General features: G+C 40.3%; 1 protein-coding gene across 1 annotated transcript in view; it reads right to left on the bottom strand.

The window, feature by feature from the left end:
• The window catches only part of LOC130221640 (potassium channel subfamily T member 2), a 231,886-nt gene that overhangs the window by 148,956 nt on the left and 56,599 nt on the right, over positions 1-26,331 (bottom strand). Inside the window, exons 2-3 of the mRNA XM_056454198.1 lie at positions 935-1,014; positions 563-662 (exon numbers count right to left, since the gene is read on the bottom strand). Of these exons, the coding sequence (XP_056310173.1) occupies positions 563-662; positions 935-1,014 (180 nt within the window). The remainder of the gene's footprint in view (positions 1-562; positions 663-934; positions 1,015-26,331) is intronic.

Genomic DNA, 26,331 nt, shown 5'->3' on the forward strand with positions numbered 1-26,331 from the left:
CTCGATTTTCATGTCCAAACAAAATCCAACTTTCCCACGACGTTGGGGTATGTTGGGGTACAATGTCAATATGGCGTCATGTTGATGTCCTGTGCCTGCAGGGATGGTGCAGCTTAATATAAACGGCCCTGGGAGTAAGTAGGTATATTTGACACTTTAGTTAAAGTAACCTAGTTGTTTTTATGTATAGCATGGAGAACTTGCAGATTGGATTTAATTGTATCTGTTTAGCAGAGAAACATTTATATGGCCAAACATAAATGAAATATAGCTATGCGATCAGAAAAAATACATGAAGTGAGCAGGGTTAAACCGGTCCTGTTTATGAAACCTTTGAAAAAAAATTTCATAACCCACACTCACAGAAATAAAGATACAATACCTGTCATTATTACCTGTTTTTAAAGGTACACGTTTGTACCTATCAGGTTATCTTTTGGACCTAACAAGTACAAACATGTACCTCTGGACCTTTTGTAAAGGTACTTCCCCAGTAACAGAGTATAAGATGCTGAATAACTCTACTGAAACAGCTTTTCCTGTTGAGTCCCATTAGCCTCACCAGTCTCTCTCCTCCCGCGGGTCATCCAGCAGGACTCGTACGATGTACAGCAAGCAGCTCAGAACCTTCAGGAAGAAGTTGAAGAGTCGCACTCTCAAACCTGCACACAAGAGCGCAAGGCCGTCACCAAATCAGCATTACAAAGAGCTCCACAAACAGCAGACACACAAAGCCCAGTGCTCACGGACAGGACACGACAACTAGAGGACAGCACATCAAACGACCAGAAACATATACAAGACCAACCAATTACCCAGCACCAGCTCCACAGAGCCACTCACAGGGGTCAACAGCACTCCACGTGAAAGCAAAAAAACAAACTACCACCTCACAGGACAAGAAAAGCCACAATTAGAGCTGCCCCGAACTCACTGGATCTTTGGTTTTTGATGAAGAACAGCTTCAGGCGTTCCTTGAAAGTGTTTTCATTCACATAGAACTCTACCTGCACTCTAAAAGGAATGATGGTGATGTTTGGTTGGAGATAAACAAGAGATGAAGAGGGAAGGGGGGAGGACAGATAATGATGAAGTGTGAGAAAGGAGGCAAGAAAGTTAGACGTATTGCCATTGCAGTAATCATAAAAGCAATCAATGGAGAGCTAGAAAGCGCTGTTGCTACTTTGAAGTCTAATAGCTTTAGAAGGAAATGATGTTGCCTTTTGTGCTTAAGGCAGCTGCAGTTGACCTCGCTATCTGCCTGACTTAATCCAGAATTATAAATGACTTCCACAGCGAGGGCGAGCGCAACAGGAGGAGTCATAACTCTAGTGCTTTTCGTCCCCCTCTGCGCTCGCCTACAAACACAGATCTGCAACTCGAGCAATACTAAAGCTCTTCTTCTAGTATATCTGCAGTGCCAAGATGCTGATCTCCACAGGCAATCATTTCACAACATCGACTAATGGGAATGTGTTTACTTGTACTTACAATGCTCTCTATATCATTTTAAAAGATAAAATATGATATGATAAACAGATATGTTGTGTTCTTTTTTTTGGGAAAGCAATTAAACTAATTCCACAATACATTTGAGCTGTGGAACTGTCAGATTCAGTGTATTCAGAGCACTTTGAAGGGTACAGGACATTACTGCTGCACATGCAGGCATTCGAAAGACCGCAGATGACTATATACAGTTGAGGTCAGAATTATCAGCCCCCCTGTTTAATTTTTTCCCTAATTTCTGTTTAACGGAGAGAAGATTTTTTCAGCACATGTCTAAATATAATAGTTTTAATAACTCATTTCTAATAACTGATTAAATTATCTTTGACATGATGACAGTAAATAATATTTGACTAGATATTTTTCAAGACACTTCTATACAGCTTAAAGTGACATTTAAAGGCTTAACTGGGTTAATTATGTTAATTAGGCAAGTTATTGTGTAACGATGGTTTGTTCTGTAGACTATCAAAAAAAAATAGCTTAAAGGAGCTAATAATTTTGTCCTTAAAATGGCGTTTAAAAAATTTAAAACTGCTTTTATTCTAGCTGAAATAAAACAAATAAGACTTTCTTCAGAAGAAAAAAATATTGTCAGAAATTGTTTTGTCACAAATGTCTTGATACATTGATACAGCTTGTGTTAAGTAGAATAACACATGGGTTGATTTAAAAATAATACAAAATGTCCTGTCCTTAACTAGACACATACAGTGAGCGTGTTAAGAAACAACACAGATGTGTTTTAAAAGTGTATATATTCTCATCCTGGGAAGATTTAAGCAAAGAAAGTTGTTTTTATGAATTATGGATGCACAAAAGTGTTCTTGGAGCTTCATTTCGTCACAGTTGAACCATTGAAGTCACATGGAATGTTTCAACTAATTTTTTTGGTTTCTTTTTAGACTTTGAACATCTCAGGATCATTGCTGTCTAAGGCGAATGAGAGAGATTTCATCTAAAATATTATAATTTATGTCCTGAAGATGAGCAAATTTTTCAGGAGATTGGACTAATTAAGGGTGAATAAATACTACCTTCCATCGGTTAAACTAATCCTTTAATTGAACAATATACAGTAGAATAATATAATAATAACAATTTACAGTAGAATTGTATAGCAGCTAATAGTATATGACTATCAGTTACCAACTTTTTCTAGATATATGCTTTTGTGTTCAAGGAAACTCATAAAGCAAACTTCAGGAAACTCATAAAGCAAACATGGTGTAGAACCAATTGCAGATAGCTCAAAGACAATTACATATTTGACACTTTTATCCCAAATTCTCTCTGGGAATACATTTTGCTGTCACTCTCTATTGTTTGAGCTACAAAAACTAATTAATAATGTTGATATGCCACTGTTGGCTTAACATTGTTTTAGTGCTTGTTTGATTTCTGGGATAACATTCACATTTAATCGCTGGAGGAAAAACATGACACAATCTTAATTATCTGTAACATATAGCTATTACTTTGCCACACTTCTATATGAAAAGAGAACTTCCTGATTGTAACACTGAAAACACACTGACTTAACAAACTAAGTGAACAATACTGTATGTATTGTGCTATAAAAATTAAACCGGATGATGTAATCTTGAATTTCACCAGCCCTTGTATACTAGGCAAGGCAAGGCAAGTTTATTTATATAGCACATTTTATACACATTGGCAATTCAAAGTGCTTTACATTAACAAGAATAAATAAATAAATAAATAAATAAATAAATAAATAAATAAATAAATAATAACAAAGTCAAAATTTTCTCTTTGAAAAATGTTTTCTCTTTATTAAAGAAAGCTAAAGAAAGTTTTGGCACATCCAACTGTTAATTTCATCAATGCATTGGTAGAGGGTGTCAATGGGGCTGTAGTCATTAGGCAGTTAGGCTAAGTAGATCTGAGTGTCATAAACATAGCTTCTGTAGGAAATTTGGTTCTTTCTCATTATTTGGCTCAGAGGGAGCAAAAAAAGGTTGAACAGGAGAGGTGCCAGAGTTGAGCCTTGTGGGACTCCACATGTCACAACTTCTGACAGTTTGGGCTCTATTTTGACGATCCATGCACAAAGTGCAAAGTGCAGGGCGCAAACGCATTAAGGGCATGTCAGAATCCTCTTTTGCTATTTTAAGGACGGAAAAATCCACTTTGCGCCATGGCGCATGGTTTAACAGGGTTGAGCTTATTCTCCTTATGAGTTATAGGTGTGTTTTGAGAATAAACAAATCAGAGTCTCATCTCCCATTTCCTTTAAGAGTCAGTTGCGTCACGCCATGGTGCAGTTGCTATTTACTAGCGGACTTTGTAAGTGAAAAAACTGAGCGCTTCACTAGCGAGAAAACAGTTAAACAGAGCATCTGCAGCGCGAGAATGAGAGATGAGCCTTATTTACTTTTACTTTCACTCTCGTGGATAAGGAAACGTGTTGTACGCACAGACATCCATTAGCCTACAAAATTAATTTCGTTTGTTAAGCGCAAAGATTTGTTTCAAAACTATTTCTAAGTTCAGTTCTAATTTCCAGCAAACAAATAAATTAACAATAATAACAAAGTGTGGTCAAAAACGTTATATCCAACCACACATGTTATACCCCATATATGGTCCAAAACCTGACAGTTGGGCAAATATAAGCTTGTTTTTAATAAAACAAATATAATTTTATACAAATATAATTTAAACAAATATAAATATTTTAATCCTTTCACTCTTTTTCATTTGTAAAGACATTTGCGTATTGCTGTACACCCTGTATGTATTAAGCAATGTGTAAGCGAGGCGCACAACTAATGCGCTCTGCACTGGACCATACCCTGATTTGATCTGGTCTATTGAACAGTCTATTTAAGTTCGTCAAAATAGCAATGCACCAACAGAACACCTCAACATGCCTCCTTTTTTAGACCAAAACCCCTACGGGCGCACATATAAGTGCAAATGCATTTGTTATTTAAACAGCGCGGCGCAAAATGTCAAAACGACTCTGCCTTGCGCCACATTGCGCCGGGTGTATGATAGGGCCCTTTGTCTTTAATAATGGGTTGTTTCCACTGAGCAGAAGACTTCGGTAGAGTACGCAATTATATGTGTTGTTTCCACTGCCAGAAGTTGTGAATGGTACCAAAATACCATACCACTTTTTGGGACCCTTTCATAAAATATAACTAGCACAATAGTACTAAACCAACCTATTTTAGGTTGGACATTGATGTCGGCCTGACGATGAGTTCTGATGTCAACTCGATTTTCATTTCCAAACAAAATCCAACATTCCCACAACATTGGGGTACATTGGGGTACATTGTCAATATGACGTCATGTTGACATCCTGTGCCTTCAGGGTGACCTAAAGAACATTTTGAGGAATAAAAAGGTTTCAGCGATTTTAATGGTTCAATGTGGATCAATCAATGCCAATAACGATGTAGGCAGTTTCTAGCCACACCATGGACCAGATCGTATTCCATTAGTCAAGGCAATGTGTAATGTTTCAGTCTTATACTTAAATTCAAAAACCGCTAACTGATGAATGTTTTAAACGTTCCAATCTACAGGATGCACAATGAACATGTTCCAGTTCATTTACACAGACTGAAAGCTGAGTCAATATGATCGCCTGTGCTAATTGACGTCACGCCACAGTAGCTGTCTGCAAGCATTAGCTTATAAATAACAATTACATCCCTTTAAAGGTCACTCATTGGAGAATGTCACACACATCCAGTTTACTGTATGGGGGCAGGTTGCCAGTTCCAGTCTGAATCAGTTTTTCTTGGATCCAACCGTCCAGGGACTCATAAAGAGGCATTAGCCACAGACCAGATCAGTGTGAGCCAGATCGCCCCGGTCATTTAAAGACTTCCTGGAGCCAGTCTCATTTCCACAGAGCTCTGGGTAATTGGACGGAAACACGGAGGGAAACATAATATCCGGTGAATCATGTTATCACAATGGGAATAGAGGAGCAGAGCGGTGAAATGAGCCAAGCACATGTGTGATCTGTCGTATGTGATGATGTGAATTCACAGTCCGGAAGGGGTCCCGGGGCCCCTCATGGTGCTCGACCCTGACGTATCCGCTTCTCACAGCCAGAATCCCGCCAGACCATGCTGTGTGTTGCCATGGTGACCGAGAGCACCTCTGGGTTTCCTAACGCACACGTCTATAGTAATAATCAAGTTTTGTGGGCGTGGAGGACCAGACGTTTTTTTTTCCTGAGCACTTCTTGAAAATGATGGTCTGTCTTACCTACCGCACTGAGAATCAGCTTCACACCAGTGTGTGTGTTCAAAAGCACGCTCACATGATGACAAAAAGTGGTCTCATCTTGGTCATTTTGAGGACTATTTTAACAATGAAGTCTTTGTGTGTGTGTAAGAGGGTATTTATATAAGCAATACCTCGAAAGAATGATGACATAATATTTTCTCACAAAAACACATCCAGGTCAGGCCAAAAGGAAAAATTATATTTTGCATTATATAGAAAAAAAGGAGAAAGCAGAGCTAGAGTACTTATTCTCCTCTTTGCCAAAATAGTATTTAAGTGCTAACTTGTTAAAGTAATGTGTGTATTAAAACCTCCTAGGGCTTAGTGACCACATACGTGGACAGCACATTTTAGCTCTTAAGTGGCTATTTAATACTTTGAATGTTTTATATTTTCTTACAGACATACAGTGTCATCAGGCATCTGTTTTGCAGCTTATGAAATGTCCCAAACACTATTTTTAACTCTCTTTTAGTCAAAACATGTTCAAAAAAATGTATATGTTATTTTTGCATAAAAAACAGTCAGGAAAAAGTGTTTTATGTAAATTCGAACATATATGTTCACATATATGGACATCATTTTCTCTAAAGGTACATCATATCAAAAGATGAATCATAGGTTTTTTTTTTTAATTAGGTTCCAATAAGCCCAAATAGCAAATAAAAATAAAAAATGCATGTAAAAAAACACCTTGGGCCTTAAGAGGTTAAAGTTTAAATATTTTCATTTATTTATCATTTATCAAGTCTGGTGTCGTTTATGAAATTTATGTTTCCCATATTTCACTGTACATAAGCAACATATGCAATAAGCAAATCAAAATGCACAGCACAGACATTCATGTAATATTATCTGTTTATTATATGAGTGTCTTCAGCATAATGATTCTTGTAAAGCTTTGATCAGGGTTTCTGCAAATTTTAACAAGTCAAATTTAAGACTTTATAACACCCTTTTAAGACCATTAAGAATGAAATTTTAGACTTATACAGTGTTAAACACATTTTTTTTTCTAATGACCTGGTATTATCATGAGGAATCATATAAATGTTTTTAGTTTTCTTTCCCTTATTAGGGATTTTAATGGGACAACAGCTGTTGTCAATTTTATCCCTTTGCAATAAAAAAACTTAACTATAATGAAAAAGGTTTTATTGAAATGTTTTGTTGGTGATTGGATAGATGTCAGTCCAACTGAGTAGCTTTACATAGGCAAAGCTAAATTAAGACCTATTTAAAATGATTTAAAGGGCACCTATTTTACCCCTTTTTTAAGATTTAATATTAATATTAAAGTTGCAAGCAGCGATGAAAGGGACCTCGCACCCGGGTTCACCGCCGCCCGGTGAGAAAATCACTGATTTATGCCAAACTTCCTCCTGTCAGCAGGTGGGGCTATGACTGTGACTCATTATTGGCATGTAGATGTCCTCAGGAGAGGAATCTCATCGAACCTGTGAATTTTCAGGCACATCAGACATTATTTGGCTGAGTAAAAATACTTCCTGTTCCGTGGCGAAGCACCAAACTCTAGATCTTCATAATTTAGCATCACAAAGGCCCTTGGATTGAACTAATTGAACATGGATTCGACGTGATAAAATTTGTAGGAGGAGTTTGTTACACTGTAAAACATGTAATTTCCTGTTGCCAACAGTTGGCGCTATGACTGTAACTGGATATTGACAAGTAAACATGTTCAGGTCAGGACTGTTATTAAACGTGTGAATTTTGAGGCAGATCGGACAATGCATGCCTGAGTTATAATAACTTCCTGTTTCATGGTGAATCGTCAAAGTTTGCAAGACAGCCACAGACACGCCCTTTAACAAAAATGATCTTTAAGATCTTTGCAATTTAACATCGACAAGGCCTTTAGATGACAAAACCCAATTTTGGTGTGGCTCGAATAAAATCCCTAGGAGGAGTTTGTTAAAATACGCCTGGAAATGGCAAAAATGGCACTTTTTCGGCACAGGAAGTTAAAAAAAATATATGTGACTTCCTGTTGGGTTTGAGATTTTGCTCCAAGAGACTTTTTCGTAGGTTTTGGCATGTTTGAGGTGTGTGCCAATTTTCATATTTGTGTGTGATTTTTAGCTCGGGGGCTAGTCTGTCAAAAGTGCATAGGTAGCGCTGTCGAGTCATTTTACCACACCCACTTCCGAAACCTATAACAAATGTAAATTTTCGCCACTTCTGGGGCGTGTGCAAAGTGAGTTTTCGGGCATGTTTAGACCCTCAAAATCGTGACTCATTCCGATCCTGTGCTCAGCCTCTAATTATGGTTCTTCTGTGTGTGCCAGTTTAGGTTCAGTTCAAAACATAATTTAGATTTTTTTATTATAATTTGTTAAAAAGTGTAAATTTGGGGGCATGTACACAGGATGTTGTTTTAGGGGTGTGTTGCTTCACAACTTAACAGGGGGGTGGAGCCAAGAGCTCCCCCGCTTTGTGTATGGCAACAGACAGGCAGACAGAGAAGTAACATGAGTGAGAGGACCAGCATTCAGCTGTACATGTATGACTCGAACACAGACCAAGCAGAGACTACTGTTGTGGAATCAATGAATCTGAAGCAATGAAAAGTACACGTTTGCAAACCCACCTAAAGTTACAAACAATGGCGCCGATGTGAGAGATCATGTGGTGAATGTTGATCCACCAGCTGAGATCAATCGAGTGTTTTCGGAGAGAGTGCTGAAAGACTTGGTGGATCAGCTGTTTTTTAATGGCCCGAATCTCGATACATTGCATTCACTGCGTGTTCAGTGCAAATGGCCAATAAATGTAAAATGTCTGTTGCTCATTTGCAGGAAGATGATGAAGGCTCCCAATGAGCCTTACATCCAAAAATAAAGCAAAGGTGTTCCTTTGGTGACATCGCTTTGACTCACACGCTGAAAATGGCAGACGTGAAACAACAAACTGAGGACATGTTAATGCGCACCTGTCATTCAATATTGGTAGGCAGGGGGACCGCACTCCTACGTCAAGTTGCAGTCAATCTCAAAACCGCTCCAATTGGTCCAACTAAACACATGTCTGTCTAAACAGCTTGAAAAGTAGATTTTTCACCATAGGTGCCCTTTAAGACCTACAACACGATAGTTCAGTGAATTTAAGACTTAAGGCCTAAAATAAAGTTTTTAAGACCCAGCGGACACCCTGTTTGATGTGAGAGGAATTTTGAATAAATTGAAAAAGAGCCTCATTGGATCAACTTAAATAAATTACTTAAACTTCTTACACCTAAAGGAAAAAAAAAAATCCAACTTATTTATTCCCAAAAAACTACAATAAATTAAGTGGAAGCTAATTCATTCACGTAGCTGTAACAAGCTGAAGTAATTTGTTTAAGTTTTCACTTTTTACGGTGTTGCAAAGTAATATATCAACTGAAATATCATCATCCGGTCTCAATGGAAAAATTCCATGTGATAACTGTACATTTACAATGAGTCATTCGTTATTCATTCATTTTCTTTTTGGCTTAGTCACTTTATTAATCCGGGGTCGCCACAGCAGAATGAACTGCCAATTTATCCAGCACATGTTTTACGCAGCGCATGTCCTTCTAGCTGCAACCTGTCACTGGGAAACATCCACACACACTACAGACAATTTAGCCTACCCAATTCACCTATAGCGCATGTCTTTGGACTGTAGGGGAAACCAGAGCACCTGGAGCAAACCCACACCAACATGGAGAGAACAGGCAAACTCCACACAGAAATGCCAACTGACCCAGCCGAGGCTCGAACCAGCGACCTTCTTGTTGTGAGGCGACAGCCATACCCACTAGTCATTAGCAGATGCATTTATCCAAAATGATTCCACAAATGTTTTATGTTTATAATAAAGTGTATGGCACATAAGGGGAGGAAAAGTGTGCGTCCTACACATGGTTTGTCAGGCCCACTCACCCATGTGAAGCATGTAGTAAAACATTTATTTGCAATCCTTTATGGCCATCAGCTTAGTCTCTTATATATCAGGGGTCGCCGTAGTGGAATGAACCGCCATCTATTCCGATGTATATGTTTTACATATAGTGCATGTCTTTGGACTGTGGGGGAAACTGGAGCACCTGGAGGAAACCCATGCAAACACGGGGAGAACATTCAAACTCCACACAGAAATGGCTACTGGTCCAGCCGGGACTCGAACTAGCAGCCCTCTTTCTATGAGGGGACAGTGCTAACCACTGAGCCACTGTACCGCCTGTTTTATAATATAGTTTATAATATTATTCGTAATAGAGAACATAGTAGTCATTTAAATCAATGTATGAATCTGTGATTGCAACCATGTTATTTGTACAATTGACATTTGTTCAAATCACCAGAGATACCATGGTTAAATTATGGTTAGTGTCTGATGAGACACTATGGGCCTTATTATACAACCGGCGCAATAAGGGGCAAGACGTGTTTGGCATTATTTGTTGCAATTTTCAGACCAGCGAAACCTTAATTTTCATGTTTTGCACCACGTTGTTTAAAAAGCAAATCCATTTGAGCCACTTTTTGGACTCAAAGGTGTTTCAGTCTAAAAAGGAGTTGTGCTAAAGTGAAAGCTGGTTTAAAGTCCACTGCAGAGCATGTTAGGTATGCACCTATGTTGGTCCAAATGCTTACACATTGCTTAATACGCACAGTATGTACAGCAATACACAAATACAATACAGCAAAACATCTTTACATATGAAAAAAATGTTACAAAAATTATTATTTTCTACATAAATATAAAAACCACTGCCTCTATGCCTTTATGTCAGGGGACTTTTTTCAGTTTATTTATGACAATTTGCAGTTGTATATTGTTTTATTATTAGCAGTATTATTTATCAAATGCATATTAATATTTGGTTTATTAAAAACAAATTTAGATTTGTCCACCTGTCAATCAAACAAACTTCTCTCACCCTGTCTACAATGGTGTGCCTGCCACTCTGCGAAGGAAACTCATTTTGGCCCAAAGAGAGTGAGAGTAGGAAGTAGTGAGAGTAGTTTGCCTTTCGGTTCAGCTCCTTCTTTACCACAACAGAGCGGTTTATCGACCACATTACTGCTGCCGCTGCACCAATCCACCTGTCAAACTCATGTTCCCTCCTTCCCTCACTCGTGAACAAAACCCCTATATACCTGAACTCCTCCACCTGGGGTAAGGACTTTCCTCTAACCTGGTGGCAAACCACCTTTTTCCGGTGGAGCACCATGGCCTCGGACTTGGAGGTTCTCATCCCAGCCACGTCACACTCGGCAGCAAACCGCCCCAGTGCATGCTGAAGGTCCATGTTCAATGAAGCCAATAGAACAACATCGTCTGCGAATAACAGGGATGAAATCCTGTGGTCCCCGAACTGGACCCCCTCCAGCCCAAGGCTGTGCTTTGGAATTCTGTCCATAAAATTATAAGCAAAATTGGTGACAAAGGGCAGCCTTGCCGGAGCCCAACATGCACTGGAAACAAGTTTGACTTATTGCCGGCAATGCGAACCAATCTCCCTGCTAGTGAAGCATTCAGTTTTTCCACTTACAAAGTCCGCCATGTAAATAGCAAATGCAGCATGTCATGATGCAACTGACTCTTAAAGGGAATGAGAGATGAGACTCTGATTGGTTTAATGCACGTTATACTCAAAACCCACCCACAACTCATTCAGAGAATAAGCACAACCATGTTAGACCATGCGCTGTGGCACAGAGCGTATTTTTACATCTTTAAAAGAGCAAAAGGATTCAGACAAGCCCTTAATGCCTTTGTGCCATGCACTTTAGACTTTGTGCCTATAGGCAGTTAAAATAGAACCCAAAATGACACTATCACTGATAAAAAAGGGAAAAATATATATTTATATATATATTGTTTTTTTATTTATTTATTTTTTCTCATCAGTGATAGTGTCATTGTGGCTTCTATTTTAACGACTTAGGCGCAAATGCAATGTAATGTAATATAACAACCATAGTAATGTCAACAAAAAAGTATAAATAGTGAAGTGTCATGCAGGGAATTCTGGAAAAGTCAAGTAACGTTTATTAACCATATGTATTAAGAAAACACACTGTTAACCAGGTTGCAGAATTTTACTGTCGCCTTTATACAATTTTTTACCAATTAAATTATGCTAATTGTTTAACAGTGTAGGAACACCATGGCAAACTATTTGTTATTGTAAAAAACATTTTGATTTCCTACAATAAACACTTTTGTATTTCGACACTTTTTGCACCATCTATTCTAGCACAGTGGCATAAACTGGCTGGTATACCAACATAAACATACACTCCCTATTATAATGATTGATTCTGTCACTGGATGTGCACTTCAAGATCCCTAAAGTAAATGAATGCTATATTCTATTTCTGAAGCACTCAAGACACTTGCGGCACCAATAAAATAGGGTAAAAAAAAGCCTAATACAACACATCCAGGATGCTGCTAATCCTTTTTCTTTTACACCCTTCAGCTCATAAATCATTGGTGTAAACCAGAACACATCAGCGTTCCATTCAAAAACATAGCTAACTTTTGAGAAAGAGATGCTACTAGTATGCACTAATAAATAAAAATATATATAAGAAATTAGAATTTGCATAATTAGTCTGTAATACTTTACAAAAAGCTCTCATTTGTTATTATTAGTTAATGCATTAACACTTTAGGTAAAAAATAGGAGTTTATTGAGGCAAAACTCATAGTTAATGGTTTGTTAATAGCAAGAACTGTACATGATTGTAAGCGAGACCATTCGAATACATTCACCTTTGTGAACATATCACATCACTGTCATGTTAGTAGCATCTTTCAAATGTTGCTAAAATGGTTTTCTAAACTGTTGCTACATGTTTCGAAAGCTTTGTTATCATCTGCACGATGTTAGCATTTTTAACATTGGAGCTAGCATGCATTAAAATGCTGCCTAATTTTTAACCACTGTTCCCACCCTGTTAACACTTTGCTAGTAGGATTTAACACACTGCTAGCATCTCTTAACACATTTCTAGTACATACGATATTGCTAACATTTCTAGAACATACGATATTGCTAGCTATTCAGATTTTATTTACACAAAGAAGTTTGAATTGAAACAGCAGTAGTCATGCATCATATGAACTGACAATAAGAACATATTTGGATAAGTTTGATTAAGGGCTTTGCTAACATGTTTCGAAAGCTTATTATTGTTTACACAATGTTAGCATTTTTAACATTGCTGCTAGAATGCTTTAAAATGCTGATTGAATATTTAACCACTATTAACACACTGTTTAACGCTTTGCTAGTAGGATTTAACACACCGCTAGCATATCTTAACACATTTCCAGAACATACGGTATTGCTAACATTTCTAGAACAATATGGTAGTCTGAGTAAACTGCTGTTTGCTAAAATGCTAGCATATTTTAGCATTAATAACGTTTAGACATATCTGAATACTTTCATATATGTATGTTTTAAAAATTGTTAACATGGTTTAGCCTAATTGCTTGTATATGTTTTTAGCATATTCACCCACACAATAACATGTTAACATGTTATTATCACATTGGTAGCATGTTAATGCTTTGCTATGACGTTAGCATTTTTACATTACTAGCATATTTTAGAATGCTGTTTGACCATAACACAATACTAATATGATTTAACACACTACTAGCATCTTTTCTATGGCTTTTATAGAAAAGCCATAATTTCTACGGCTAATAATTTTGATTATTCAGATTTAGATATTTCTAAAGAATAAGCTGAAATAAGATAGAAGTACTCTTTCTCAAGCCAACTTGAGATATTTCCATGTCCAGTTTCATGTAATGTTTCCCTCATAGCTCTTGGTGTACATCATTTGACCATTGCCTCACAATGTATTCATTGCTAATTAGCTGTTAAGAGAAATTGGAGCAGAGAGCAGCACTAAACAAGCCTTTAATGAATCAGTGAGTCAGAGCTTAATATAAGAGACAGACACTTCATTAAATATACATCAAATGTATAATTTTTCTTAATGGACCAGGAAAAGCATCTAAAGTAGAGATGAGTGTAATGATAAATGTTCTTATTTGTGTAATTATTTCAGCCCTTCATTTCATCATCTTGTGGTTAGATTTTATTTGCATGCATGGATAAATTATTCACTTTCTGAGCAAGCGGTTAAACAATGTAACAACATAAAAAATACTATAATAAATACTATAGTGTTTTTGAACCATGATATGGTAAAGTACATTAATTAATCTTTTGTGGTTATTCTTGCCGTGTTTTTTTTTTTGTGTGTGCGTTTTTACAATAATGAGGTATATTATACTACATATATTATCAGCGGTGTAAAGTAACAAATTACAAATACTCAAACTACTGTAATTGATTAGTTTTTTTCTCAGAAATTGTAATTTACTGAGTAGTTTTAAAAATGTGTACTTTTACTTTCCCTTGAGTACATTTTTAGTGCTGTATTGGTACTTTTACTCCACTACTTTCCTTCAACCTATATTCACTACTTTATTTTTTCTTGTCTATGGGGATTAGAAAAATAAGTCCTGCGAGTCCAATCAAATCGCACATAGAAGGTAAATCGCATCATAATGAACTACCTCAAGACATGGGCGATTTATAATTGCAGCAAACTGTTTGGAAGCATTTAAAGTGTCCAAGATGTCCAACATCTTTACACGAATTGACCCAGAGACTGTTTATGCATGTCACTGATGTGAAGATGATGGATGTTTACTGTAGGATGACCGAAATGGCCTTAAACACCCAGCAGGCACAAGATGTCAACATGACATTAGATTGACGTTGTACCCCAACGCTGTGAGGACGTTGCATTTTGTTTAGTAAACCTAAAATCAACCAAATATCAACGCCTAATGATGGTACAGCTTTACGTTGTGTGGACGTTACCACTATGACGCCTATCAGCTGTAGGATTTTTTTTTAGGTTGCCATACCTGACGAATAAATGTGAGTATTTGACGTCATTATGACGTTGGTTCAAGATGTTTGCTCCACGTTAGGTTTTGGTCACTTTACAACACAACCTAAAATGAACCAGTTATCAACATCATTTGATGTTGGTACTGGACATCAAAATATGTTGTACTTAGACACTGACTAGACTATATATATATATATATATATATATATATATATATATATATATATATATATATATATATATATATATATATATATATATAGCATTCAATAACAAAGATTTGATAATACAATAAAATATGCATTACAAGACAATTTACTATGGTATGGTTCAGAAACAAGATAGTATTTACTATATATTTTCTATATCAGCATTATTATCAGCATTTTTAATGTAGGTTGGATTATAGCAAAAAATGGCATTTATTAATTAATTTTCCTTAGGCTTGGTCCCATATTTATTAGGGGTCACCACAGTGGAATGAACCGCCAACTATTCCAGCATATGGCCCAGCCAGAACTTGAACCAGCAATCTTCTTGCTGTGATGTGACAGTGCTAACCACTGAGCCACCATGCCGCCCTTATTTATATAATTAAAAATAGAACAATATTTAAAAAAACATATTGTATCCTTTGCTGGTGTATTTACAATAATTTCTCCTTCCTTTTGTTTAGTATTTGCATTTATCTATTATTTCTATAAATACTAATTAAAAACTGTGGGAACAAATAAATATGCACAGTAGTCTTGTAAGAACAGAAGGCATGGTGTCTACGGGGAAATGCATTGCTCACACACACATACGCACACACAAAAACATTGAATCAATTATACACAGAGTACACAGATACACTGTGAATATGAAATTAATAACAGCCAATTAAATGTAGCAGACTGGGATTTGAAAGCTAAGACTTTACCCTCGCTCTCTGCTAGTTATGCTCAGTTAACACAATCCCAGTCCACTGTTTCCATCTCCAAAGGCCTTCAGCACACGTCTGTCTACTCAAACAGTCAAGCAACAGAAGAAGTTATTAGACAATTGATGTTCACTCAGTCACATTTATTAACCCACATTAACCCCCGTATTTTAACTGTGTAGCACAAATTCTACACATTCAATTCAATTCATCTTTTTTTTCTATAGTGCTTTTACAATGTAGATTGTGTCAAAGCAGCTTAACATAGAAGTTCTAGTAAATTGAATCTGTTTCAGTCCAGTTATCAGAGTTGAAGTTCAGTTTTGTTCAGTTCAGTGTGGTTTAATTTTCACTGTTGAAAGTCCAAACACTGAAGAGCAAACCCATCAATGCACAGTCCCAAAGTTCTTATACACTTCCTGACAAAAGTCTTATCTTCGATCACAGTTGTAAGAGCAACAAATAATAAATTGACTTCCAGTTGATCATTTGGAAAAGTGGCAGAAGGTAGATTTTTCTGATGAATCATCTGTTGAACTGCATCCCAATCATCACAAATACTACAGAAAACCTATTGGAACTCACATGGACCCAAGATTCTCATAGAAATCAGTCAAGTTTGGTGAAGGAAAAATTATGGTTTGGGGTTACATTTAGCATGAGGGTGTGTGAGAAGTATCAAGAAAGCCTGAGGTATCAAGACATTTGTGCTGCCCATTACATTACAAACTACATGAGAGGGCACATTCTTCAGAAGGATCGCTCCTTCTTATGCTTCAGCCTCTACATAAAAGTTCCTGAAAGCAAAGGTGAAGGTGCTCTAGGACTGGTCAGCCCAGTAACCAGACATGAACATTACTGAGCATGTCTGGGGTAAGTTGAAGGAGGAGGCATTGAAGATGAATCCAAAGAATCTTGATGAACTCCAGGAGTCCTGCAGGAACTCTTTCTTTTCCATTCCCGATGATTTTATTCGGTTATTAAAGTTATTCGGTTAAAGTTATTTGAGTCATTGCAGAGATGTATGGATGCAGTAATTCATTTTGTCTGATAGTGTATATATACAGTTGAAGTTTATTAGTACAATTATTAGCTCCCCTGAATTATTATCCCCCTGTTTATTTTTTTCCCCACCAGTTGCGTTTTTTAGGTACGGTTGGTTCGCACAAGGGAACAGGACACGGGAAATTTTAAGCACTCCCGTGCATCACATGTGTGCGTGACACTAAAGCCCTCGTCAGTGAGTGAGGATCGCGTGTCTCATCATGCACGTGATCATACTCTCATTCAGTATTCACCTGCTTTCTTTTGCTCACGCGAAGTTTTTGTCAGCTGTGTGTCACGGATTGGTCAGGCTCTCACGATCCCCACTCACGAAGATCACCATCACCTGACTTCTAATGAGCACACAGCTGCATCACATTCACGAGCACCAGATAAAAGCACAGCACTCCAGTCGCTCATTGTCCGGGCTCGTCTCGACGAAAGCGGACAACTGAGCGACCACTCAGCGTAGTCATCCTCAGCTAAAACAAACGATTTACTTACCTGTTCTCTTTGTATTCCTCCTAGTCTTCCTGGTCCTCCCGAATCGTCCTGTCTTCCAGTCCTTCCAAGTCTGTGTCATCCTCTGTCAGCTGTATCTGGTGTGTGCTGTCCATCCTCGTGTATTCCTGTTACCCAGCCACGGAGGAAAAGACCCCAACATCATTCCTGATCCTCCTGGCTATCCTTCATGTGCTCCTTGTTGTCATTTAATAAACACCCTAACGTTTCCTTACCTCTGTCTCCTGTCCGCTTCATAACAGAAGCCCGGACCCATAACGACGACAACATGAGCACCCCCGATCACTTTCAAGAGCTGGTGGACCAGTTGATGCGGATTCTACAGCCACCAGCTCCACTTTCCAACGCACCACCAGCACCGAGCACTTCCGCCTCCACAGTTTCTTCTTCGGCCCTTCCTTCCAGTCCCATGGCCCGACCAGCGCCCTACTCAGGCGGAGCGGGGGAGTGCAATGGTTTTCTGTTACAATGTTCCCTCATATTCGAAATGCAACCTTCTCTATATCCCACAGATAAGTCAAAGATCGCCTACATCGTATCACTACTCTCTGGACCTGCACTTAAATGGGCTGAGACGATCTGGAATCAAGCCGGGCCGGTCATGAATTCCATCACTACCTTCACGGAGTATTTCAAAGAGGTGTTTGGACGTTCTGATGGGGAAGTAGCCGCTGGAGAGCAGCTGTATCATCTAAAGCAAGGTACTCTATCTACACAGGAATATGCTCTCCGGTTTCGCACTCTAGCAGCTGCAAGTGGATGGAATGAGAGATCGTTGTTGACCACGTACCGGCTCGGCTTGGAACCCACTCTCCGAATCCAGCTGGCCACATTAGATGATACTATGGGTCTGGAGAGATTCATCCAACATTCTCTCCGATGTTCCGATCGTCTCCGTTCCTATCAACAGGACACCATCACCCCCTCGTCTGCACTCCTCCAATCGCCTGAGTCAACAGCCTCTCCAGAACCAGAACCCATGATAATAGAGTCTGGAAGACTGACATCAGCGGAACGACAGAGGAGGCTGACCCGGGGTCTGTGTCTATACTGCGGTGTCAGTGGACACACCCGTATGGAGTGTCCCCTTCGTCCCATTCGGACTTCAGTGAGTGTATTCAGTACGAATATTGAACAATGTAAACCACTTACTACCACCGTACAAATAACTACTGCCTCTATTTCTCTCCTTGTCACAGCCCTCATCGACTCCGGGTCAGCAGGGAACTTCATCTCCCAATCCCTCTGTCGTCAACTCCACCTACGTACTGAGGCGTCCTCGCATATATACCAGATACAACCGATAACCCAGTGCACTCGATCTTCGACCCGTATCCATCGACAATGCGAAGACATCCTTCTTCAAGTGGGGTTGTTACATCAAGAGAGGATTCAATTTCTGGTTCTGGAGGGTGCAAATATGGACATCATTCTAGGGCGCCCGTGGCTGGTGAAGCACGATCCCATCATCTCTTGGGGCACAGGAGAGATAAAGAAATGGGGATCTGGATGTACACCTACCTGTTTTCCAAATCTCCCTCTTCAAGGTCGGAACCCCATTTCTTTGTTTACAACATCGGTCGAGAGTCCTCCTGAGAAGCAGTCTATCCACATTCCTAAGGAGTACAGCTCCTTTCATGATGTCTTCTGCCCCAAGAGAGCTTCCCAGCTACCGCCGCATCGGCCATGGGACTGCGCGATCGACCTAGTTCCAGATGCCCAGTTGCCAAGAGGTAGGATCTACCCGCTCTCGCTTCCAGAGAATCAGGCAATGGAAGATTACATAAGGGAGGCTCTGAGTCAGGGGTACATACGTCACTCAAAATCACCAGCCGCCTCAAGCTTCTTCTTTGTGGCCAAGAAGGACGGAGGGCTGCGTCCATGCATCGACTACAGGGTCCTAAATAACGGTACAGTAAAATACCGATATCCCCTTCCTCTGGTACCAGCCGCTTTGGAACAGCTCCGAGAAGCTAAAGTCTTCACTAAATTGGACCTCCGCAGCGCGTATAATCTGATAAGAATACGTGAGGGGGACCAATGGAAGACAGCATTCGTGACCCCTACTGGCCACTATGAATATGAGGTCATGCCTTACGGTCTGGTCAACGCCCCCTCCGTATTCCAAAACTTCATTCATGAAGTCCTCCGGGAGTTTCTTCACCACTTTGTAATAGTGTACATAGATGACATCCTCATTTACTCCCGGAGTGAGGCCGAACATCGCCAACACGTTGCGGAGGTCCTACACACATTGAGAGAACATCACCTCTACCTCAAAGCGGAGAAATGCTCATTCCACCAGAAGTCGATTCATTTCTTGGGATACATCATTGACCAAACCGGTATACGTATGGATGGGAAGAAAATTGAGGCTGTTCTATCCTGGTCAGAACCCACTTCCATTAAGGAGCTCCAGAGGTTTCTTGGGTTTGCTAACTTTTATAGACGGTTTATCAAGGACTACAGCAGGATTACATCACCTCTCACTAATCTCCTCAAGGGTAAACCCAAAGGACTGGAGTGGACCAAAGAAGCAGCCGCAGCCTTCCGCCTTCTTAAGAAGGAGTTCACAAGGGCCCCACTCCTGACTCATCCTGACCCAAATCTTCCTTTCGTGGTGGAAGTGGACGCATCCACCACCGGCGTCGGGGCAGTATTATCCCAACATCATGATACACCGCCCCGACTGCATCCCTGTGCCTATTTCTCTCGGAAGTTGAGCCCGGCGGAGCAGAATTACAGCATAGGAGACAGGGAGCTTCTAGCAATCAAGCTAGCCTTGGAGGAGTGGCGTCACTGGTTGGAGGGAGCCAAACATCCGTTCCAGGTGATCACAGATCACAAAAACCTCCAATATATCAAAGAGGCCAAGAGACTATGTCCACGTCAAGCCAGATGGTCACTTTTCTTCTCACGTTTTGATTTCTCCATTTCCTATCGTCCAGGACCCAAGAATCTAAGAGCAGACGCTCTCTCTCGTTTACACGAGCATCACGATCATGAAGAACTCCCAACGAAGATTCTTCCCGAACACATCTCCATTTGTCCGATCACCTGGAACGCTCCTCCAGTCGTTGCCACTCCGGAAGCCCCTGCTCCGCCGGGATGCCCTCCTCATCGGCAGTTCATACCACCTGAACACCGGGTAGATCTGATCCACTCCTTACATACCTCGCTAGGCACTGGACATCCAGGGATCAACAATACTCTCTCGCTAGTATCCCAACGATTCTGGTGGCCAAACATGGCAAGGGATGTGAGGCAATATGTTCAGGGCTGTAAGGACTGTGCCCAATCCAAGAGCCCACGTCATCTACCCGCTGGAAAGCTCCATCCCTTGCCGATTCCGAACCGTCCCTGGTCACACCTAGGAGTGGACTTTATCACTGACCTCCCTTCGTCAGAAGGTAATACCTGTATTCTAGTCATCGTAGATAGATTCTCAAAGTTTGTCAAACTAATCCCTCTGAAAGGTCTTCCCACAGCCTTTGAAACAGCCGACAATATCTTTAATCAAGTCTTCAGGTCATTTGGTATTCCAGAAGATATTGTGTCGGACAGAGGTCCACAGTTCATCTCACGTCTATGGAAAGCCTTCTTCAAGCTCCTAGGTGTGGCCGTCAGCCTCTCTTCTGGATATCATCCCCAAACCAACGGGCAGACAGAGAGGAAGATTCAGGAGGTGGGACGGTTCCTGAGGACCTTCTGCAGTGGTCACCAGAGCTCCTGGAGCCAGTATTTGGGCTGGGCAGAATATGCCCAAAATTCACTGCGGCAACCCTCCACCGGACTCACGCCATTCCAGTGCGTCCTGGGCTTCCAACCACCGCTCTTTCCCTGGGATGGCGAACCATCTGATGTCCCCGCAGTGGATCACTGGTTCCGGGAGAGCGAGAGAGTCTGGGACGAGGCTCATCAACATCTGCAGAGGGCAGTCCGTCGAAGCAAGGTAACCGCCGATAGAAGAAGGTCTGAAGAACCCAGATACACACCCGGACAAAAGGTGTGGCTATCCACCCGGGACATACGCATGCGACTGCCCTCTCGCAAGTTAAGTCCCCGATTTGTTGGTCCCTTCACCATCGTGGAACAGGTTAACCCCGTCACCTACAAACTACAATTACCCTCTCACTACCGTATTCACCCTACATTCCACGTATCACTCCTGAAACCCTATCACGATCCTGTTCTTCCCTCCACAGAGCCTGACCACGAAGAGGAACCCCCTCCTCCACTGCTCCTAGAAGAAGGAGCCGTCTACGCAGTGAAGGAGATCTTGCGTTCCCGACGTCGTGGTGGCCAGTTGGAGTACCTGGTGGACTGGGAAGGGTACGGCCCCGAAGAAAGGACATGGGTTCCCAGAGCTGATATTCTCGATCCTAGTCTCATGGTGGAGGTTCATGAGAGCCACCCTGAGTTCCCAGCGCCTAGAGGCAGAGGGAGACCACCACGGCGTCGGAGGTGTCGGCCCTCAGGAGCGGGCCCTGGGGAGGGGGGTACTGTCACGGATTGGTCAGGCTCTCACGATCCCCACTCACGAAGATCACCATCACCTGACTTCTAATGAGCACACAGCTGCATCACATTCACGAGCACCAGATAAAAGCACAGCACTCCAGTCGCTCATTGTCCGGGCTCGTCTCGACGAAAGCGGACAACTGAGCGACCACTCAGCGTAGTCATCCTCAGCTAAAACAAACGATTTACTTACCTGTTCTCTTTGTATTCCTCCTAGTCTTCCTGGTCCTCCCGAATCGTCCTGTCTTCCAGTCCTTCCAAGTCTGTGTCATCCTCTGTCAGCTGTATCTGGTGTGTGCTGTCCATCCTCGTGTATTCCTGTTACCCAGCCACGGAGGAAAAGACCCCAACATCATTCCTGATCCTCCTGGCTATCCTTCATGTGCTCCTTGTTGTCATTTAATAAACACCCTAACGTTTCCTTACCTCTGTCTCCTGTCCGCTTCATAACACTGTGCTGCTTCGCGACTATTAGATCACATTTGCATGCATATTGACAAACGGTCTTAAACTAAAAATCTAATTTTCTGTGACGAGCCAGCACTGGCAATTTTTTAAAATTATTTTCAACCAGCCAAAGTGGCTAGTGGCAGCGGCTGTCTAACCCGCCACAACTGAAATATACCCGCATTTGGCGGGTGTTAATGTCAAGCCCTGCTACCTGCTACCATTGAGCTGAGAGAAGAAGAGGACAGGTAAACACAAAGCATACTGAGGTGCATTAACCATCAGAAAATAATGCACATCTGCAGGCCCAAAGGTGTGACAACTACACTACAGACTGATGTTTGACTGAGACCTGCTGCATGTCAGTCTGTCGGTGTGGTGACATCAATTTATCCATGTCAACATGCTCATGACATCTGCTTGTAAACTTATCAATCATTTACACTTACTTAATGCAGCACTGTGTATGTTTTGCACTTAAAGGAGCACTACTTTTTTTCGTTTTTTTTTTTAAATCTTGCACGTTTAGGTTAGGTTAGTAAAGATCATTGATTCCGATTATAATGTTAGCATCTCACTTTAAGGGCTGGGACACACCAAGCCACCACTTGGCTCGTGTTTGGTCCCGTCTGGACCAAAATATGCTGTGTGTGAACACGCCAAACATTTAAAACAACAAATCGTTTAAAAAGATAATCTGTAGGATTTGGACGTAGACAATGGAATTAAGGATTCCAACTGCAGGTTTTATTAAACAGAGGATGACCAGACAGACAAAGGTCAATAACAAGAGCAAACAAGTACATATGGGTGAGGTAAAAGAGTGGTCGGGTCACCGGCAAAGAAATCGGTCCATGCGACAAACTACCAAAACAAAGGAATAAAGCAAATGTCGAACATGGCAAGGCAAGGCAAACATATCGTAATGTCCACTAACAGTAAAACCAGACTCTGCACTGATGTGTGTGTCTGTGCTGTTTTTAAAGTCCATGTAATCAGTTTGTGTAATCAATGTCAAACAGGAACCAGTGTGTGTGCGATGTGCATGCTGGGAGTTGTAGTTCATTCGTAAATGTGGCATGTCAGTAGTTCTCCAGCAATTCGCAATAGCTAGATCGCTGTGACATAATCACAGTGCTCGTCACTTACTACTGACAGATTTTCTGCTGCAAATATGTCCAATCTAATAATCCATATTGTTTGAGAAAATATTTGAGAAAAGTAGTGAAATTGCAGCCGGCTTCTTTGTGTTCCTTCTTGACTTTAATTGTTTACTAGGGTATGTCACTTCAGTTGTTGTTATCGTACTCTGATTCGTTGCGGAATGGCCAATCATAGCACTCTCTTCAACTGACGGTGACTCTAGATCAAGGATGTCAAACCTAGTTCCTGGAGGGCAGCTGCCCTGCACAGTTTAGTTCCGACCTTGCTTCAACTCGTTTACTTGGAAGTTTCAAACAAGCCCAAAGGACTCAATTAGTTTGATCAGGTGTGTTTAATTAGGGTCAAAGCTAAACTGTGCAGAGCTGCTGCCCTTGCGACCCGATGAGAGCCAACCTGTGGAACCAACAAACCAGACAATGCTAGTCTCAACCTCAGACATCACGCCAAGCACCGCCCATGGACTTTTCTGGAAACACTTTATCAGATCCTCAGTTGTCTTCTGATTGGTTTAAATACACAGGATTTCCTTGAGTCGAGTGTCCAGCGATTTTTATCAGCCTGCTGGAAACAAGTCTGAGCGGATAAACTAGCTAGGATAATTATAGTAACGACACATTAATAAACATATAACTTTCGGAGACATTTAAGAATTAGTGATTTACTGCTAGAAAGGATTATTAAAAAGAATGTATTATTCACTCTACAAAAGCTTCAAATGGTGATGTCGACAATCGGAGGTATGCTTATTTTCTCATTTTTTTCTATTGGCAGTGAACACCCTCAGATTTTCTCTCAGTTTGGTCATAAAGACAAGAGAAAGACATTGTTCAAAACAGTAACTGTTTTGTTTTTTTATTTGTGGATATTCACAAATACAACAAAGCCTTGCTTTAATGTAATAGAAAACTTCTACTCTATCATCAAGCCTGACCTTTATGTAGAAATGTGTCACCAAAAAGACAAATGAATCTCAGAACAAAGTCTACATACATGTCCTGCCAATTTCCTATATGTTTTGCAGAGAGATCATTTATAATATTTATGAGTCGTTGTAAACTTTTTTTAAAAACATTCATTTTTAAAAAACATAGCGGGTGGTACTTGACTTCAAAGTGCCAAAGCCATCGATCTAAGGTCTTGCTACGTGACACTAGACCAGCGGTGACCGAAGGCCTGATGAAGCAATGATAATTTTCCTATTTAAAGCTTGATTCTTCTGTAGTTACATCATGTACTGAGACCAACGTAAAATGAAAAGTTGCTAATTTCTAGACAAATATGGTTCTCATAACTCTCATTCAGGTCAAGGAACTTTCCTGCTGTATTATCGCTGTAGCATGCAGGCAATGATATTAAAGGCAACACTGAGTGCGTTTACATGGACACCAATAATTCGATTTTAATGCGATTAAGACAATACTCTGATTAAGAGTCTACCATGTAAACAGTGATTTTGATGAATTTAATCCGATTAAGGTCATAATTGAACTAAAGAAAAATCGAATTAAAACATGTGGATGTCGATTTTAGTTGCATTGTTGAAGCGCAGTACAGAAATGTAAACACCTTAATCGAACTATTGCCGTCATGTAGGACTTTTTTTGCGGCAGGATAGTCCACACACACACACGGCTGTTTGACACTCTCTGCACCTACCAAGTCAGTAAAGACCACAGACACCTGCATCGTGAAATGCGGAGGTTTTTTTTAGGGATGTCCCGATCCAATATTGATATCGGAAGTAGGCCAAAAAAAACTATATCGGACTGCTTTAAAGATGCGCTCTAAACTCTGTTACAGCTATTCTATCCAGCAGCATCCAGAGCCAGCGTGCAAAGCCCACGTGATCACAACACTGCTTGCTTCCAAAGTCCCTTTAAGATTTAACATGCTCTTTACACTAAGATATGGTGTTTTACGATAGAAATCTATTGTGACGGTAGCACATGCTGACGTTATCAACAACGGCACATCTCTACTGGTTTATTTACTTCACATCTTTACATTGTTTTGTTTACACTGCTAATCAATGCAAAGCACTGAAAGGCGACGTAGCGCACATTGTGCGAGCCTCATTTAAAAACGTTTACAATTCGGTCATGGCATATTGTGGTGCATCCAGTGAGATACTCAATTCAACACCAGCGCTTCCCACACATAAGACTTTACCTCAGTGGCCCGGTTCTGAGAAACTGAGAATACTCCGCCACAGACTGCTGCAGACCCACAGATATGCGCTGGGCACCTGTTCTTACTTTGGTAGTAGCTTTGAGAAGAGCGTGAGGATTCGTGGAAACGAAAAGCCTTTTACTAAATAGACTGATCCAGCTCATTATTTTTATATTATTTGCATGCAAATGCATGTTTGTAAAGCAAGTAGGGTAGGAGGCCTTGGTCTTCCCTGTTTTCAGCATTATTATTGGGCAGCCAACCTAAGGGCATAATGTATTGGTGGACTGCATGTCCTGGGAGGTTTTGTGGTACCACTCCTGCATGGCTGGCTTCTGAATGAGACATTCAAGAATCGTCCCTTCCTTCTCTACTTTTTGCAGTAAACAAACTTATTAGAACTTTCAAGAAATGTAACCCTATTGTTTTAGACTCTCCTAAGATTTGGTATCAACTTAGAAGGATTTTTAAACTCCTTCAGACCTGTTGTCTCACCCCTATTGCTTGCAATCATGCATTTACTCCCTCACAGTCAGATAAAACATTTTTATCATGGAAAGATTGTGGAATTATAACTATAGGGGATCTTCATGTAGATAACATTTTTGCTTCATTCACACAGCTTAGTGAAAAGTTTGGGTTACCTTCCTCTTACGGTATTTACAAATACGGAATAATGTTAAAAAGAATATGTTAAAAAGAATATTTCCAATTTTGAAACGTACAAAGCACCTGAATATCTTTATTCATGTATGACATTGGAGCCTAAATTGAAGGGTCTTGTCTCTATATATGTTGAATATTTTAATGATA

The sequence above is a fragment of the Danio aesculapii genome, chromosome 3 (assembly GCF_903798145.1).
Source record: "Danio aesculapii chromosome 3, fDanAes4.1, whole genome shotgun sequence".
Classification (NCBI taxonomy): Eukaryota; Metazoa; Chordata; class Actinopteri; order Cypriniformes; family Danionidae; genus Danio; species Danio aesculapii.